At 42.1% G+C, this 16,542-nt stretch overlaps 1 protein-coding gene across 2 annotated transcripts; it reads left to right on the top strand.

Annotated features, from left to right (window-relative positions):
* Positions 1-629: 629 nt before the first annotated feature.
* Positions 630-16,413, top strand: nt5c3a (5'-nucleotidase, cytosolic IIIA). Of its 2 annotated transcripts, XM_084472116.1 has the most exons (9): positions 8,861-8,873; positions 10,374-10,527; positions 11,181-11,279; positions 11,661-11,730; positions 12,493-12,625; positions 12,819-12,908; positions 13,036-13,198; positions 14,118-14,318; positions 14,595-16,413. In XM_084472116.1, the coding sequence occupies exons 2-9, from the start codon at positions 10,387-10,389 to the stop codon at positions 14,694-14,696; spliced, it is 999 nt and encodes a 332-aa protein (XP_084328242.1). In that variant the 5' UTR covers positions 8,861-8,873; positions 10,374-10,386; the 3' UTR covers positions 14,697-16,413. The 2 variants fall into 2 exon arrangements, with proteins under 2 accessions (XP_084328243.1, XP_084328242.1); XM_084472117.1 differs by lacking the exons at positions 8,861-8,873; positions 10,374-10,527 and adding an exon at positions 630-819.
* The last annotated feature ends 129 nt before the right edge of the window (positions 16,414-16,542 follow it).

Below are 16,542 nucleotides of genomic sequence, written 5' to 3'. Positions count from 1 at the left end.
CATGATTTTATTTTATATTTGGTATTTCTCTGCAATAGCCTATGTGAATACAGTGATGTATTGGTCTCCACAATGTATGTTTATTTAAATGGTTATCAGACTCTATAGTTAAAGATAATTAGTCCTTCATTTATTTTGTATCTGCTTTTCAGTTATTCCGAGATAATTGGCTTAATTCACCACCACTCTCTGCCAACAGACTTCCACATATTATATTTTGGACTACACTCTAGAGGCACTTCTACTGAAATCAGTTGATGATGGTGTCTATCCAACGAAGGGGTCAGAAAAAAAAAAATTAGAATAAACTTTCGAAAAATTTCATTTTAATTGAATTTAGTCAAATCCAGCATCTGTTTATGTTGGGGGCCGTTGCCATGGATGTGGTCCGTACCATTTTCATCCGGATCTTTCTTCCGGACATTTTAGAATTGTTCTTCACGAACACATTTTTCAAAATACTTATTTTCTTCACGAATAATGATTGTAATTATCTTTAATACGTTATATGTTTTCAGATTAATCTTTCGGACGGTAGAGAAACTACAGTGTCACCCCGTTGAACTTGGAAATGGTAAAGTCATGTTATAGGCGCACATCTCCACTACCTCACTGAGGGAGGGACCATGTTGACTTGAGGACACCACTCGCTGGGACGTCTGCGGAAGAAGCGGAATAGCCATGGATAAGACAGCCGTGGTGAAAGTTGGGGCCGCGGCGAGCGCTAGCGTATGTGTTCTCTTTGGTGGTGTGGTTCTCGCACAATATATCGTCGCCAAGAAGAAGCGAGCGGGAAAGAAAACACGAATCATCGAGATGGTGAGTGGATCCTACATGCGTCTGTGGTGTGCACTGCGCAGCCGCAGATTCCGACCAAAATATCAACGGTTGGGTAGAGGTCATTAGCTAGCTTGTTCCAAAACGTAACGTTCATCAATAACATTGTTCTACGTCTTTGACAACTAATATGCTATAGCAATAAATACAATAGCATCCACATCTTATTCAAACCGGTGTGTGAAACACATTCTTGGTTACGTTAGTTAGTGTAATGTGAGCAAGGCGTCCAGCACTCTGGTTTGCATAGTATTGTCCGACAGCCAGACGCTGCAAAGCCAGTCGTAGTTGTCCAGCTGTTTTGTACTCTGTGTACTGTTCTGAAACGGAATCACGCACACAACGCACAGCAGAGAAAACTGTTGTATCGGTTTATTGTATAAATGCTACTACTATATCTATTCTAAACCAGTATTTGCGGTGTGTGTTTTGTGGTCCTGATTGAAACACGTAATTTTGTCAAGTAACCGTCAATAAAAGTACCATGGAAAGACTGTGCCGACGCTGACTTTGTTAAGTCGAATGCTTGGTCACTGTTATCGAAACGTTTTTCGTTATTCTACTGATGCTAGTGATACTCTGGATAAGAGGATCAGCAATAACTGAGTAAATTCACTGGTTCATTATTTGAAGCTGGGATCTCAATGATTACAACAAGTGACTAATGGCTAAAGAATGCCACTGGGGTGTGGTGGGCTTTAGCTCTTGTTGTATGTGGCAGTTATATGGTTATTACATAAGGTCTTTGTATACCTGGTATCTTGTCTAGAGAGATACATGGCAGATAGCCATGGAAGTATATTGCAGTCCCCTTGACATGACATCGACCATCAGACAAGCCTGATGGCCTTCGATTAAATGCTTTGAAATATATGTTTTTGGTGGGGGAACACTGTTTACTGTGGGAGGGAAATTCCCTCACGTTAGTGTGGAAATGGCCAAAGTTTAATAGTGATTTTACGTGGAAACTTGAGGGTAGTTGGCTGCAGGTTGGCCTGGTTCAGTCCAAGGTATGTTTGGGTTGCCTGTGTTTTTCAGGAAAAACTGCAAAGAGCCAGTGAGTAAAGGACTGGTCATCTTTTTACCTTTCATTGTAACTCTCCAGTTAGGTTTATTCTTCTCATGGTATGGCTTATGTTTCCCATTTCTCATGTTATTTTGTTATTTTTTATGTAGGCACTAATACGGCGGCAACAACCAGAACCAGAACCGGAACCAGACAAATCTGCAAGCTCATGTTTTATTTGCTCTGGCTTATGCATCAGGCCCCCCTTCCCGTACAGACCGATTTCCTGCACACTTGGCCCAGGTCGGGCCAATCATAGCGGTGTATCTAATATAAGGTGTGTTTGATACAATGATTGTGTATCAAACACGGAGGAGTGCCTTATGGGAGTGCTGTTGAGGCATTTTGAAAAACAACCAAGATGGCTGCCGCTGATGTGTCACATGTTACATTGCTCTGATTGTAGGGCTATCGTGCAGAGGTATTTTGGTCTAATTGGTCTGGCGATGTCAGGCTACACGGCTCAGTTATAACTTGGTCCCCTACTGGCAGAAACCCCCATCTCACATATAAAAAAAACACTGTGAAATCACTGCATTCCGTGGCATACCGAACAGCAGCTTAAAGCACTCGTATTCTACCAAACCATGTTTCCTAGGTTGACTTCGCTAGTTCAAGGTGTGTGTGAATAATGAACGATACCTGAATCTGTCTTTTGGTAATAGGCCTCATTGCTGTGGTCATGTGGTTTCCCACAGTTGTCTATAGGCGTGGAGCAGCGCCTTTGCTAAATTACCATATCCCTAACCCCTCAACATATTCACTTTTCACAAAAGGAAGGCAATGTTCATGTCCATTCATGTCAGCAGCTGCATTCAGTTTGACAGAAAAGATGGACTACTATTAGCCATATACTAGCCTGGAAATCCAGACCCACATCTGGAAAGCTGTAGGGTCTGGCAACGAGTAATGAAAATTATGTTTGAAAATATCACTGCACGCAATTGGATAACACAACCAATCAGAAGAATACAAGGGGTGACGTATCCAGACCAGCGGAGCTAACCAATAGATAAGACTCTTGCCGTATCTGGTCGGTAAATCAGCAATGCTTTTGGCCCGCCTATATCAGATACACAGATGTGATTGGTTAATGTTCGGATCCAGGGGAATTGGGGAGTGAGTATATTGCTCATTCCCAGAGTACTTATATGGGCTAATAATATATACCGTAATCTATGTAATACATCTACAAAATCAAACGTGGCTTATCTCTGTGGAATAGTAGAGACCGGCCCTCATCGATGAAGAGAATGTAGCATTTGACTGATGATACAAATGCTGAATACATGTTCTGATGTGTTTCAGCATAGAACAAATGCAGCACAATTCAATTTAGCATAACTACTGTTTACTCACAGCTGATATGACAGCTGCTGTTGACAGAGTTTGCATTTAACTTTTTTTGGTCATCTTTAATTATTTCGAAATGCTGCCAAACTTTAGACGTTTGTTTTCCTGTGTATCCATCTAGACTAATGGTCTAGAATGTGCTCTCATGATGATTTGACTATTAAATACGGCGGTGAACAAATGGGGTCACCCCCCCTACATGCCTGGTACGTGTAGAACTTCCTGTCTGTGCATTAGTTCAGTGGCAGAGGCCAGTGTGAAGAACATCTGTGTTTGATGACACTGCCTGGCCCTGGGGAGAATGGACAAACATCCGCCCCAAAGCCCTGTCCAATTCCTCTGCTGTCTCATGTCAAAAATACATTGTCTGTCTTTTTACAAAATTGTTGATCATTTATCAGATACACATTAAATAGCAAATTCAACCACAAACCCCATGCTATTTAACCTATTTTGTAATGTCTATCTGGTTAAGTCCCAGTAGAAGCTATATATGTGTTGTATGCTATTGTTAGGCTGTTGTTCAATGCTGTGTGTATAATACATTACTATTTACTATTTTTTTATCCAAAGCTACTTGCCGCAGATTTGTATTGATAGGATCTTTCATGATTTAGCTGGTAGGGATCAGGATTCTTGTATTGTATTATTCTTATATTGTGGTTTGAACCAAAATGCTCTCAGCTGGAAGTCAAACACCCTAATCATTACACTATCCTGCACGTTATATTTGATTTCAAGTGTGGCTCCTCTCTGCACTTCTCCCTGATGCCCACTAGAGGGTTCTCAAATCCAACATGTCACTTTCATAGAGCTCCAACTTTGGGGCAGGTTCAGCTAAGGCCAAAGATTTATGGGGTGTTATCCTCAAAGTTATATACCAAGTATGGATTCATAGTATTTGTATGTTATTATATGATATACTATTTATCTGTTGAACTTGAATCGAATGAATTTGATGTATTCAAATAACCCAAGATCATTTTATTGTAGGTCTATTGATGTCTATAAAGATGATTTACCCTTAATGAACTACTAATGTCACTGTAAACTTTCCCTATCTTATCACGATGAAAGGCAATTGATGTGGCCTGCGTTATTTCGATAACGCGCCTGGCTCTGTCTGCGTTTGGCCACGCCCAGATCCCAAAACGTTCTGCAACTAGAGGGTCATTTGCGTGAGTCTCACGTTCCATAGGTGAGAGTTTGCAGCTATGTTTTAAAGTCCATAGAAAGAGAGAAGAGAGACCCATGATATGTTGTAACTTTTTTGATGAAAAAATGGCCACTATATAGACAGAATCCTTATTATTGGCTAAGTTAGGTTATCAGAACTGATGATGACAACTACACACTATATTTAGTTCGACAATAGTAACGACAGACAGACTACTTGGGAGACATCTAATCAGAGGGCTTTCACCATGACAACGGCAACAATACAATGTGGCCCGGGCTGATAGGGGAAATGCGGACGGGGGACGCAGTCAGTATCGCAGTTGGTTTTATACAGGATATGACCGTAAAGGCTGCAAATATTTCCTTCCTTGTCACTAAAGTGTCCTGTTGTAGGAAATACAATAGAGTACTCAAACCAGGCGTCCCTCAAAGTGTAAGGACAGCGATCAGGGCTAGCAAATCAGCAGAGCCACACAGTAGGGAGATTTTATACTTTAGGGCTTTTTGTTTTGGGATGGGCCAAATGTATGTGAGGAAGGGTTGATGGTTATGCATTGGAAACATTTCTCATAGTGTGATGTGCTCCATAATGGTTGCATAAGATGGTCACTACTAGTAGGAGGTGGGGCTGGTAGGTGGTGAGGCTTACAGGTGATGGGGCGGTCCTGGTTTAATGGCATTTAATTAAAAGAAAACATAAGGGTTCTTCAGAAATTATCTGGGTTCTGCACAGTCCGGTCCAACCAAGGCCAACTGCACATCTGCCATCAGCAGCTGTGCTGAGGTGTGTGTGACGAACACTATGTTGATGTGCGCGTACATGGTGCAGTGTTTGTATGTATGAGATGCTGATGTGAGCTTGCTCTGTGCTGTTGTGCACATGTGCGGGTGCACATCAGCAATTCAGCATGTGTCATGACCAAAGTCGTCGATAATGTTGTCATACGATAGCTGCTTGCCGATCTCCTGATTGATGCTGTTTATAGCAAGTTCACTGAGGCGATCCTGTCCTATGGGTGACCTCAGGTAGGTCTTAATGAGCTTTAGCCTTGAAAGGCTCCTCTCCACTGTGGTCATGATCTCAGGGCCATTTGCAGGGCAATCCACAGATCGGGTACAGTTCCTTCAGCTGCATTTTGTGGATGAAGGAGAGAAGCTCCAGTGCAGTTATGTCATCCGAAGGCAGGCTTGGCAAGTTGCTAATTTCAAGAGCCAGTTCCTTTCCATCAATGTCATCTTCATCTCCAGTGCTTAATGTGCTGCAGAACTCGTCGCAATGGTTGGACAATACCTCACCATCCAATTCTTTGAAGTTAAGCAGCGCTCCAAATATTGTTCTCACACTTCTCCCATTGTTTCAAACTGTTCCTTTTTCAATGACTCAATGGTGGTGTCCACCTCTACCAGCACATTAAAGAATGCAATTTCTAGCCTCTTCATGGCATCTCAGATAGGCTTGTCTGGGGCTTTATTGGTGTTTCCTTGTACTTCTAAGCTTCTTCTCTTTAAGCACAGCCTCCACATTCAACTCCTCACCCATGTCTTTAGCAGAGGCCTGAGCTGCAGCAAAGCCTGTGTCTCTGTATCTTGTCAGTGAGGTTCATGAGGAGGTCAACTGCCCCATCAAGCTGCATTGTGGCAGACTGCTGGTGCTTGCTCACCTGGTTTACTTGGAAGTGGTATGACCTCCTCTGTCAAAGCTTGAGCTTCAACCTTGGTCAGGGTATTTGTGGCTGTGCCCCTGACCTCCAACAGTGCCCCTTATGTTAGAGCCCTGGTACTGCACAGCCTCTATGCGGTTTAAACAGAAAGACATGTTGTTTGGGAAGCCACAATAAATCCTAAAAAATACTTTCAAAAAATGTAATGACATTTTTTTTAAATAAAATTGAAAACTAAACAAATAGGGAAAACGGTACCTCGGGGTCCCCCTGGTGGCGTCGGGGTGCCTATGCAACCGCTATTTTGCATTACACTCACATCCAAGCTCCACTGGCCATAAAGTTTTTTAGATACTGCATGTATATTTATAAAGAAAATGACGGTTTGCAATGCATATGAGGTGAAAATCAAAGGTGAGTAACCACTGGTGTAGACTGAACACTGTAGCAATAAGATCCCCTTCTGAAAGCTTTATCTATATCCGCGCATATCAGTTTCTCTTTGTAACAACATAGGAAACATGGTGTAACTCCTTTCCTTCTCTTTCTGGGTGCCGGCCCAGGCTCTAAACCGTCTCCAGCAAGAAGTTTTACTATGACATACGTATAAGGACTGCTGGATCCAAGATTATAGTGGCGCTAGTAACGTGATGCAACAGCTGGATGCATGTAGGTGAACGCTGACCATGAGAGGCGCATGACTCTGTCCCTCGCTCCCTCATATAGGGCTGGCCCCCTGATTCAACTCAATCTACCTTTTTTTTTTTTATTGAAATTTATTTTAAATATGCTTCCTTTCTTCTTAACACATTTGAAAAGGATTGGGAAGAAGTATACACTTGTTTAATCCCACCCCTTTCATTAAATCATACAACAATTAGAAACTACTACCTGTTTCCTTTAGTTAAAATTAAACTTGCAATTAATACCTGAAAATAATTATATATTATTAAAGTTGTCCACTTGGAAGCACAAAACAATACCTTCCCTTTATGGTTGTAATTGTATTCTATATAGTGAGATAGGGTTGGCTTGAAGTATCTTGCTGTGTGCTCTAATTGTATATCTTTGGACAAAAGCCATTATAAAAATGGAGTTGGATGGGCCTTAGTGCATATTGCACACTTTTAGACCAAGGTTCAGTCTTGAGCTTCCAGCACTTCAAGGAACAGACAAAAAAAATATGGTGTTAAATACCAAAAACCTTCATGAAATGTGTTTATAAATCTCCCTAAAATCTCAAACAAATCAATACCTTAATGATTGCATACATTCCATTCTCCTCTTTAGCATGAGTGAGCCCCCGTACTTGTGTCACAGAATTTTTCTAGAGGTTTACAACAGTCTAAGGCCTTGCAGGAACGCTACTTGATTCTTCAGCAGATGTGCTTGTTAGTGATAGTAAAGGTAGCCATAAGACTTTGAACAAGAGGTCCTTGTCATCATCCGACCGGTTGTGGCTTGAAAAAGCTAAGTAAAGATAAATAGGAAATTTCAATTACAGGTTCCAGGTATAAGTACACCAGGTACGATTTCTCAATAGCCGGTGGCATTCCATGCCAAGGTCAGCAATCAGCATGGACAACATTGCAACAGTCACAGTTTAGCTCAATGCACAAAAAAGAAACATGTTCAGTCACATGCTGTATTCAGTGGTCACCTCTGAACCCTCTCACAAACCAAGCCAGGGTCCAATTGACTTTAAGCTTTTGTTGATTAGCTAAGGAATGTGGAGAAATGTTGAACACGCAATTTAAACAACTGTTGGAAAGGGTTATAAAAAGCAGCATTCTTGTTGTATATTTGTATGTGGCAGCAGAATACAAAGAAGGTTAAAGGGACTTAATAACGGTAATAATAATGGTCTTCACTAAGTGTATGGAAGGATACAATACAATACAAAATACTGCTTCTGTGCCTCTCAGTTTTGGCTCTTGGACATTTTCTGGTTTGTTAATCCCAGTCCTGTTTGTCCTGCAGTTCTAATTTACATGCAGTTCTAATTTACAAATTTACAAATTTACGTCAGGCTGAAGGAGAAGCCTGTCAACGAGTGGTTGACCCGTTGGTAGCCCTGTAACCCATTCTCTTCATCATACAGCAAGGTTTGTGTTTCCTGTGAAGCGAGTGCAGAGGACATGAGCTGCAGAACAGTGCTGGGTTCAAAGGTTACTGCTTTCACACAAGGCCAGATGACACACCTCGCCTCTACTGGCCCCATTCCAAATCTGTTCAAAAACCCTCTCCCTCATTATCCCCCATGCGCTATTGTTATCTTGCATCACGCCGCGTTCACACTGCACACGTCCGTTGACAGATGTCATTGACTTTGCATCGGGCGCTCTAGAAATGCATTGTGGGACCGTCCGTTCCGTCGGCTCCGTTGCCTGCGTCAAAAAGTTGAGAAATGTTCAACTTTGCGACGGATCCGTCAGATTGCGTTACGCGAATATACGCAAATACACTACTTTGACGCTACTTGGACTCTGTCCAATGAAATTGCTTTTGTGATTCAACCGGGAAAACACATGGATATGTCAAAAAGTGTGTGTGTGTGCGTGTGCGTGTGTGTTCATGTGTTGACATGCGTCAAATACTATTGCTTAAATATCTTGGGTGTGTGTATGTGTGTCTACTTTATTTGACTGCAGCAAGAAGGGGGAGGGTCTTTTTTCTCTAAGCTATTCTGGGCCACACCCCCTTGTTTCCGTGGCAATAAAAGCCCTCCTCAGGCAGATACGTTTTTCTTCTGGTTTGGTTTGGACAACAAAGCTGAGGTAAGCTTGTGCGCTCGAATGTTTTCATACGTACATTAGATAACGGAACGATTCTATGGATAAAAGTACAATTTAATTCTTTATGCTCATTTGTCCTCTGTTGCTTGACTCTTGAGGATTCATAAGGGGTTTCACTCCAGCATTTGATTTCAGTTGATTAAGAGCACATTGCTATGACTACAGGATAAAGCAGAAGTCAGTTACCTTCCTGAAACACAGTGGACACCGTATTCGCCCTGCAGGTTGGCTTACACCAGGTTTGGCTTGGTCTAAATTCTCAGGTCATGTTCAATGTGTCGTGTTCTGGTCAATTCTCCAAAAATCTGGTCATGTTCATGAGCAGAGAGAAATAACATTCCCAAATGCAGAGGAATTCTTGGAATCTACAGAAGGGATTCTTGCGCTAACTCTTATTTTCTTTGTCTTACATTCTTTCTCCTTATTCTTCACCTTTTACACGTTCAAACACGTATATCTTTACTGCATTTGTTTGAAAGCTACTATGGCTTGGCACTGTGTGTAACCGCTCAATACAACAACAACTCTGCCCGCCTTGCTTTCAAGCACAACATTGACTGCTCTCCGGGCGTGGTGGTTGGAGAGTTTGGCTCCAGTTCTGATTATGCAAGTACATCGCCTTAGCTATGGAGAGGTCATCGGTGTCCAATTACACACATGCATCAGCAGCATACCACATCAAGCACACACACAAACAAAAAACACTCATTACCTTTTCATGAACCAAGGCTTGGCTAGAAACTGGTCCTTACCAACCTCCACCAGCATAATACTGGAATACGTTTAAAACACACAGAAGATATTTGCCCTTTTAGTATTGATGCTGTGCATCATTAAGATATGGGTCGGACAGGGCTTGTAGTGTTGAGTGGATTAAGTGTATATATTGTGATGGATATTATATGATGAGTAAATATCTTGCTCACATCAGATAAACCCGACCAGCTAGAGACCATAGCAATTGTGTAATCGTAGGTCAGACTGTTGTATATGTTAATTACAGACGCATTCGCTCACACTTATTTTAAGACACACACATGCGCAGCAGCATTTTTGGTTAGTATTAGCATTCTAGGAGCAGCTTGTTTTGCACAACGAGAGGCTGCTTTGGCAGCCTCCTCTTAAATGAATTAAAAAGTATGAAAAGGAAAAGCAGCTGCCTGCCCCTGTTAGCTTGTTCAGTCCTTGAGTAATCCAGACAAAAGCAAGCAAGCCCCCGTAGGAACAGAGATCTACCACAAGTCTTCTAGGAGGACACAGTCCAACTCGGACCACAGAATACTGTCCCAGCAGTTTGTGGGTCAATCGATCAAATCGAAATAATCCTAATAGTAGACATGGTCATCCAAATAATTCCACTTGTGTAGAGCCTTGTGTGGTACCACATGCCTTTCTCCGGTCAGCTTCTCTGATCATGTACAGATATGCCTCTCTCTCTCGGCCTCTCTCAAACACCTTGGTCTCTCTCTCTCTGTCTCTCAGTGAAAATGCCACCATGGCGACGAAGAGCTCCCATGCAATGAAGTCCTTCCCTCGCGACCTTTTCTTCTTCCCCTTATGCAATGTTTTCCTGCTGTGTGTACCAGCGGGGTTGACAGGCCTATGTCTCTCCCCTGCCTTGGGACAGGCTGTGTGTGTGAGTGTGGTTATCTTATTTTGTTTTAGACGGTTGGCCAAGGGTGTTGGGGTGGGGGGGCAAGCGGGGGAACAGCAGCTGTTCCTCTGCAATGGCCAAGAATCGTGTTACTGCAGTGCAGGGAGGGCAGGCGTTTGTACCTTTATTTAGCTGTTGGAAAGCTCTTAGCTCTTCTGGTAAACTAGTTTAGCCACCTCCAGTGATGGCAAAACACACACGTGCACAGGAACACGCACGCACGGATGGGAATGGATGGTCAGACGTTGATACTGTGTTTGTGAGCAAGCTCATGGCAAAGAGCCATGTGGATGGATTGGACAGTACTAGACTAAGGTGGTACCTGCATGGTAGGCCTGGATGAATAAATGCCCATTATGGATGCTGATTACATGTTGAGGAAAAATAGGAGCAGGGCCCTCCAACTTGAAATAAAAATATCTCCACTTATACAAACGGTCTGAGACAGCTGGAATGCCTACAAGTGTGAACTTGCTATATTTGGAGGCAGTACAATAAGGAACGTATATATTCATGGATTAAAATTATGTATATTAAATTTTGCTGACTTAGGCAAAAAGCCAGAGTTGAATTGTGTTGCATGATCGGCACTAGGCACTAACCTAACCATGAACCATGTCTGTCTGTGTGTGCAGATGCCTCAGTTTGAGAAGAACACGGTACACATGAAGGACCCGGAGAGGGTGGAGCAGATCATCTGTAGCCTGATCAAAGGAGGAGCCTCCAAACTACAGGTATCCTAGCTACACTTTACATCTGGCTGCCCTGACTTTGATTTGCCTTCTGCTAGTCTGGAGAAATGATCAGTTTTGCTCTTTTGGTGAGACAGTGCCACCTAGTAGTGGTAGTGTGGGGCCGCACATCTTAGTGGTTAACAGTTGTGTATTGTACAGTCTGCTGATATACTTAAATACGGTCACATGTAAGGACTGTGTTATGCACACTGTGGGGTGAAGCATAGTGTATTCAACCCAGATGTAGCTTTTTGCACTTGTTTTAAATTGCTCAGGCTTGGGTGTCAGGCTCAGTCTAGCCAGATGTGATTTCAATATGTGTGACTATGCCATGAAGTCCTTGGTGATAAGATGATTTGTTTTACCACGCATCTTGTGCAGATCATCACAGATTTCGACATGACGTTAAGCAAGTTTGCCGTCAATGGAAAACGTTGCCCAACATGTCACAGTGAGTATTGGTTTGTGTGTGTGTGTGTCTCTCCTTCTCACCAATGCTCTATTGTTGACTTGCATCAGTAAATAGTCCTGTTGGCAGGCTGTTATTTAGGGCTGCTCAATTTTGGAAAAAATTAGAATCACAATTTTTTTGGTCAAGATTGAAATCACGATTCTTCAAACGATTCTTATTGAGTTTGAAAATAAAATGCATTTATTCGGCATTTCGGAAAAAAAAACTCACTGTAACAGAGTTTTCAAAATTCTTAAACTACACAAAATGTTCAAATAAAAAAATAGAAAATGTTCAAATTGAAAATAATGTACAAATAAATATGTATCCAGCTGTTCTGTAATTTCTATAAAACTTTCAATGAATAAAATAAATATACTAGAAAATCAAATAAGACAGAACAACTTAAATAAACTTAAATTAACTTTCTCGTGTTTAGTGCACTGACACATTTTTAATCTAATGTTTTTTGTACACAGTTTGTTGACACTCAACAAATTGCATTCTGTAAATTGATCCAGTAATGGATTAAGGCTGGAAGGACTGGCCTGGCCCATCATACTCAGAACTCACTGAAATGAACTTGTCTTGAACTTCAGAATCCAACTTTTTTTTTTTTTTTTTCTCGATTCATTCTCGATTTTATTCATTTGGAAATCGTTTGCCCCAAGAATCGGAATCGTGATCAAAATTTGATTAATTGCACAGCCCTACTGTCATTATATCGTGTTTGTGTGTGTGTCTGTTTGTGTGTGTGTATAGATATTATTGATAACTGTAAGCTAGTGACGGAGGACTGCAGAGAGAAGCTTCTACAGCTGAAGAATAAATACTATCCTATTGAGATCGACCCCCAGCTCACGATGGAGGAGAAGTACCCCTTCATGGTGGAGTGGTGAGACACACACGCACATGCACACACAATATCTTATATAACAAACGCGTGCACACAACTCCTTACATCTTGCATATCTCAAATTCTCACAACCTGCACACAAACATAAAATGCCATGCATTTATTCAACAAACACACCAATGCACAAAAAAAGTTACATAACTCACACACACACTCTCTCGGTCTGTTCCAGGTACTTTAAGTCCCACACGTTACTGGTGGAGCAGAGGCTGCAGAAGGACAAACTGCCCGACGTGGTGCGAGAGTCAGACGCAGCCCTCAGGTACTACTCCCACCTCAGGCTCCAACACCCTGTGGCTGTTTCCATGTGCCCTCCTTTACACGGCAGTCCTTAGTAGTTTAGTATCGTCGCAAACTCTGTGTGTGTGTGTGTGTGTGTGTGTGTGTAGGGAGGGCTATGAGCACTTCTTTGACCGGCTCCAGCAGCACAGTGTGCCCGTGTTCATCTTCTCTGCGGGTCTGGGGGACGTGCTGGAGGAGATCATCAGGCAGGCTGGGGTCTACCTCCCCAACGTCAAGGTGGTCTCCAACTTCATGGACTTTGACGACAACGTGAGTTTCCCATGGCTTTCACACACTCCTCATAGTGGGACCACTGGGGTGTATTGACTAGTGTCCGGAGCTGTGAGTCTAAAGGCCCTTTTCATGATCAGCATGGATCTTGGCCGTGCCCTTTTTTCATTTTCTATGAGAGGAGCGATGGCTCTTTGCGACACTTGCCTCTCCCCAGGCTCTAAGCAAGCTATTCTATGCTAGGCTCTGCTCCGATATGATTTTACACTGAGTTTTCGAGTCATCCTCCTTGATGTTTGTATGGTAACTGCACCCCGCAATGGCATCTCAAAGCATGCTGGCTCCAAGCCCCCTGAGCTAAGTCCAAGTCTACTACTATTAGCATTTGCCATCGAGGATTACAAGGTCACTCACAGGGGAAGCAGTTATTTTGATCTCTCTATTAGGTTACTATATGTTGTATCTTTCATGATTACCGTTTTTAGCAGGAGAACAGAATTGTTATTACCTTTTTAATCACCGTTTTTATCAGGTCTATAAAATACGGACATGCACTGGGTAGGGTCTTTAATATCTCGGACACAAGTCGGTATACTAAAACAGGGACGAATTTCTGTCCTACTGGCTGGATTAGTAAACTACTGCTTGCGTTGCATAGGAGTTTACGGACGTGGCCGATTTTTTCCGGGTATTAGTCAGACTGACATGTATTTCCAGGGGAACAGATACAACCAGATACAACTACCAACCACTCATTTATTTTGAGAGCGAATTGCCCCGAAATATGGCTATATCTAGATTGTGTGGTATAATTCTGTGGCAAAACCAATAATTACAGCAAAGCAGACCCCCTCGTGTAATGTTGCTTCAGTGAAGACCGACCAACTTGCATCAGTTCAATGCTCATGTATCTCTCTCTCACTCCCTCCCTCCCTCCCTTCCTTTCCCTCCCCTCCAGGGCATCCTGAAAGGCTTCAAGGGAGAGCTGATCCACGTGTACAACAAGCACGATGGGGCCCTGCGCAACACAGAGTACTTCAAGCAGTTCAAGGACAACAGCAATATCATCCTCATGGGCGATTCCCTGGGAGACCTAAACATGGCCGACGGCGTGCCCAACCGGGAGAACATATTGAAGATCGGCTTCCTCAACGACAAGGTACTAACCGGGGAGAAAGCGCAAATAAGCAAATAAAACTTGAGCTCACAGATTGGTCTGGTTCCATTTACATTTAGATTTACATTTAGGGCATTTAGCAGACGCTTTTATCCAAAGCGACTTACAATAAGTACATTTGTCATAAGAAGTGAAACAATATATTGCCGTCGGTACAGTAAAGATGTCCATAGAACCAAGTGCAAGGTTCCCAGGCTAGATGTTGTTCTTCTTCTATAGTCCAGTGCCATGGTGAATAATTCGTCCTCATCACACCAGGTGGACGAATTGCTGGACAAGTACCTGAACTCCTACGACATTGTGCTGGTGAAGGATGAGACGCTGGAGGTGCCCAACGCCATCCTGCAGAAGATTCTATAATCACAACCCCACTGCTCCTCCTCCCACCACACTACACACTGCCCAGACCACCCCGGTCGCAATGGCAGTGGTCCAAGACTGAGATATTGCTGCAGCCCCCTAGGCCCTACCCACATCCCAACGACGACCACTAGGTGGCCTCTCCCATGCCCCTGATCGGTCTGAGGCTGTCATCAACTGCAGCAGCACAGACTGAATGGCCCTTGGCTCGTCCTCCTGAAAAGACTTCTTTCCTTGACTCCTCGGTGAACTCTTTTAAAAGAACCCCCACCCACGAGCGTCTGTCTTTGTGTGTCTGCTTTAGTTTGTTACACTCGTCACCTATGTTCTGTTTGACCTGTATTATAAAAAGAAAACTCTTAAGAAAAAAAAGACATGAACTCTTATTATTTGCACATTGATACTTGTATCGTTCATGTGATTATTTTTGATATTGTAATGCTTGTATCAATGCATCAATGCAGGTTTGCATATCATAAACTGAATAATGGCTCTCCTATTGGTCAGTCTCCCCAGCATGTATTGTAGAATGTCTTCCTATCGGCTAATATCCTTCCACTTATATCCTCGTAGGCATTTCATTTAAGATGTGTATATATATATATATATATATATATATATATATATATATATATATATGGCTCTGTTGGCATAGGAACCAAACAATATGAGGGTATGATCAGAAGACACTGGAATGTTTCTCTTATTCAGGACACCTGGAGTTTTTAAACAACACAAATAAGTATGTTATAATATTATACAGGCATATAATTGAAAACGTCAAAAGAGTATGGATGGCAGAAAAATTATATAACAAAATAGTAATATATTATTTTCAAATATTGGCAACAGAAAAACCACTAGGATGTTTCCCTGGTCACTCGGGCGAAGATCCATGTGTAACCTCCCAGTCTATTTATTCAGGCATCTGGTTACAGTACACCATCTGCAGAGATCTCAGGTTTGTTTAAGAAGGCATAGTGGGAAATTCATTGATTGTTAACTTGGCAGAGAGAGTGGAACTTGTACACAACACGCCCCCTGATCTCCTCAGTAGTTGACAACACCTAATTGTAATGTCATTGCAATAACCAAAGTACCATCTGATGTAAATACCAAAACACTTGTCTAGCAGTGTCTTCACAATATTCAAACAAAACCACTGGGGAGATGGCTTGATCAGCAAGATGGGTGTCAATGTTCAGCTGTTGGTGGTGAGGATGGATGCATCTTGTAAAGCGCTATAAAGTATTGTTGACAGCAGCCTTGCTTCAACACCACAAGCAGATCTCTCACAACAGAGATAAGCCTCTTCTATGTCATTTTCCTCTAAGTCCCATTTGAATTCAACAAACAAGTGCAGAGGATGCCTTTGTGTAGAGGGAGATTGGGACCGGCAGTGGTGTTGACTGCAGCTGATCCATACTCATACGTCATATTTCGTGTTTATTTTTTCACACAAGATAATTTTTTCCAACTGAAAAAGTCCAGATTCAAATTAAAACACTACCTCTAAGATAAAGATATGTGTGATATATATTTATGAGGTGCTGTCTGTGTGCCTAAATTCACACTATATCTGTTATAACTTACTTATGTTGTTTTTTCTCTGTATAGATGTGATTCAAATGTGTTGCTATCACCTGCATGTTGCCTTTTCTTATAGTTCAGTTTAAGAATTTGGAAAACAATACTCTGAATAAAATGTGGGATGATGTCCATATTGTTGTGTTATTCATTGCCAGGTCTTTCCTAAAGTATAGATCCGTGCTTGTCCTGTATACATCTTAGTTACTACTACTACTACTTAGAAACTACTACATAAATTGGAAACTTAAACTTGAGC

Source organism: Micromesistius poutassou (genome assembly GCF_964030765.1).
Source record: "Micromesistius poutassou genome assembly, chromosome: 8".
Classification (NCBI taxonomy): domain Eukaryota; kingdom Metazoa; phylum Chordata; class Actinopteri; order Gadiformes; family Gadidae; genus Micromesistius; species Micromesistius poutassou.
This window is presented reverse-complemented; position numbering and strand designations above follow the sequence as displayed.

Excerpts from the sequence above, each read along its gene's own strand:
- nt5c3a (XM_084472116.1), top strand. The coding sequence starts at position 10,387 with ATGGCGACGAAGAGCTCCCATGCAATGAAGTCCTTCCCTCGCGACCTT. Across the intron at positions 11,280-11,660 it reads GAGGAGCCTCCAAACTACAG|ATCATCACAGATTTCGACAT; the intron begins GTATCCTAGCTA and ends CATCTTGTGCAG. Across the intron at positions 14,319-14,594 it reads TCGGCTTCCTCAACGACAAG|GTGGACGAATTGCTGGACAA; the intron begins GTACTAACCGGG and ends TCATCACACCAG.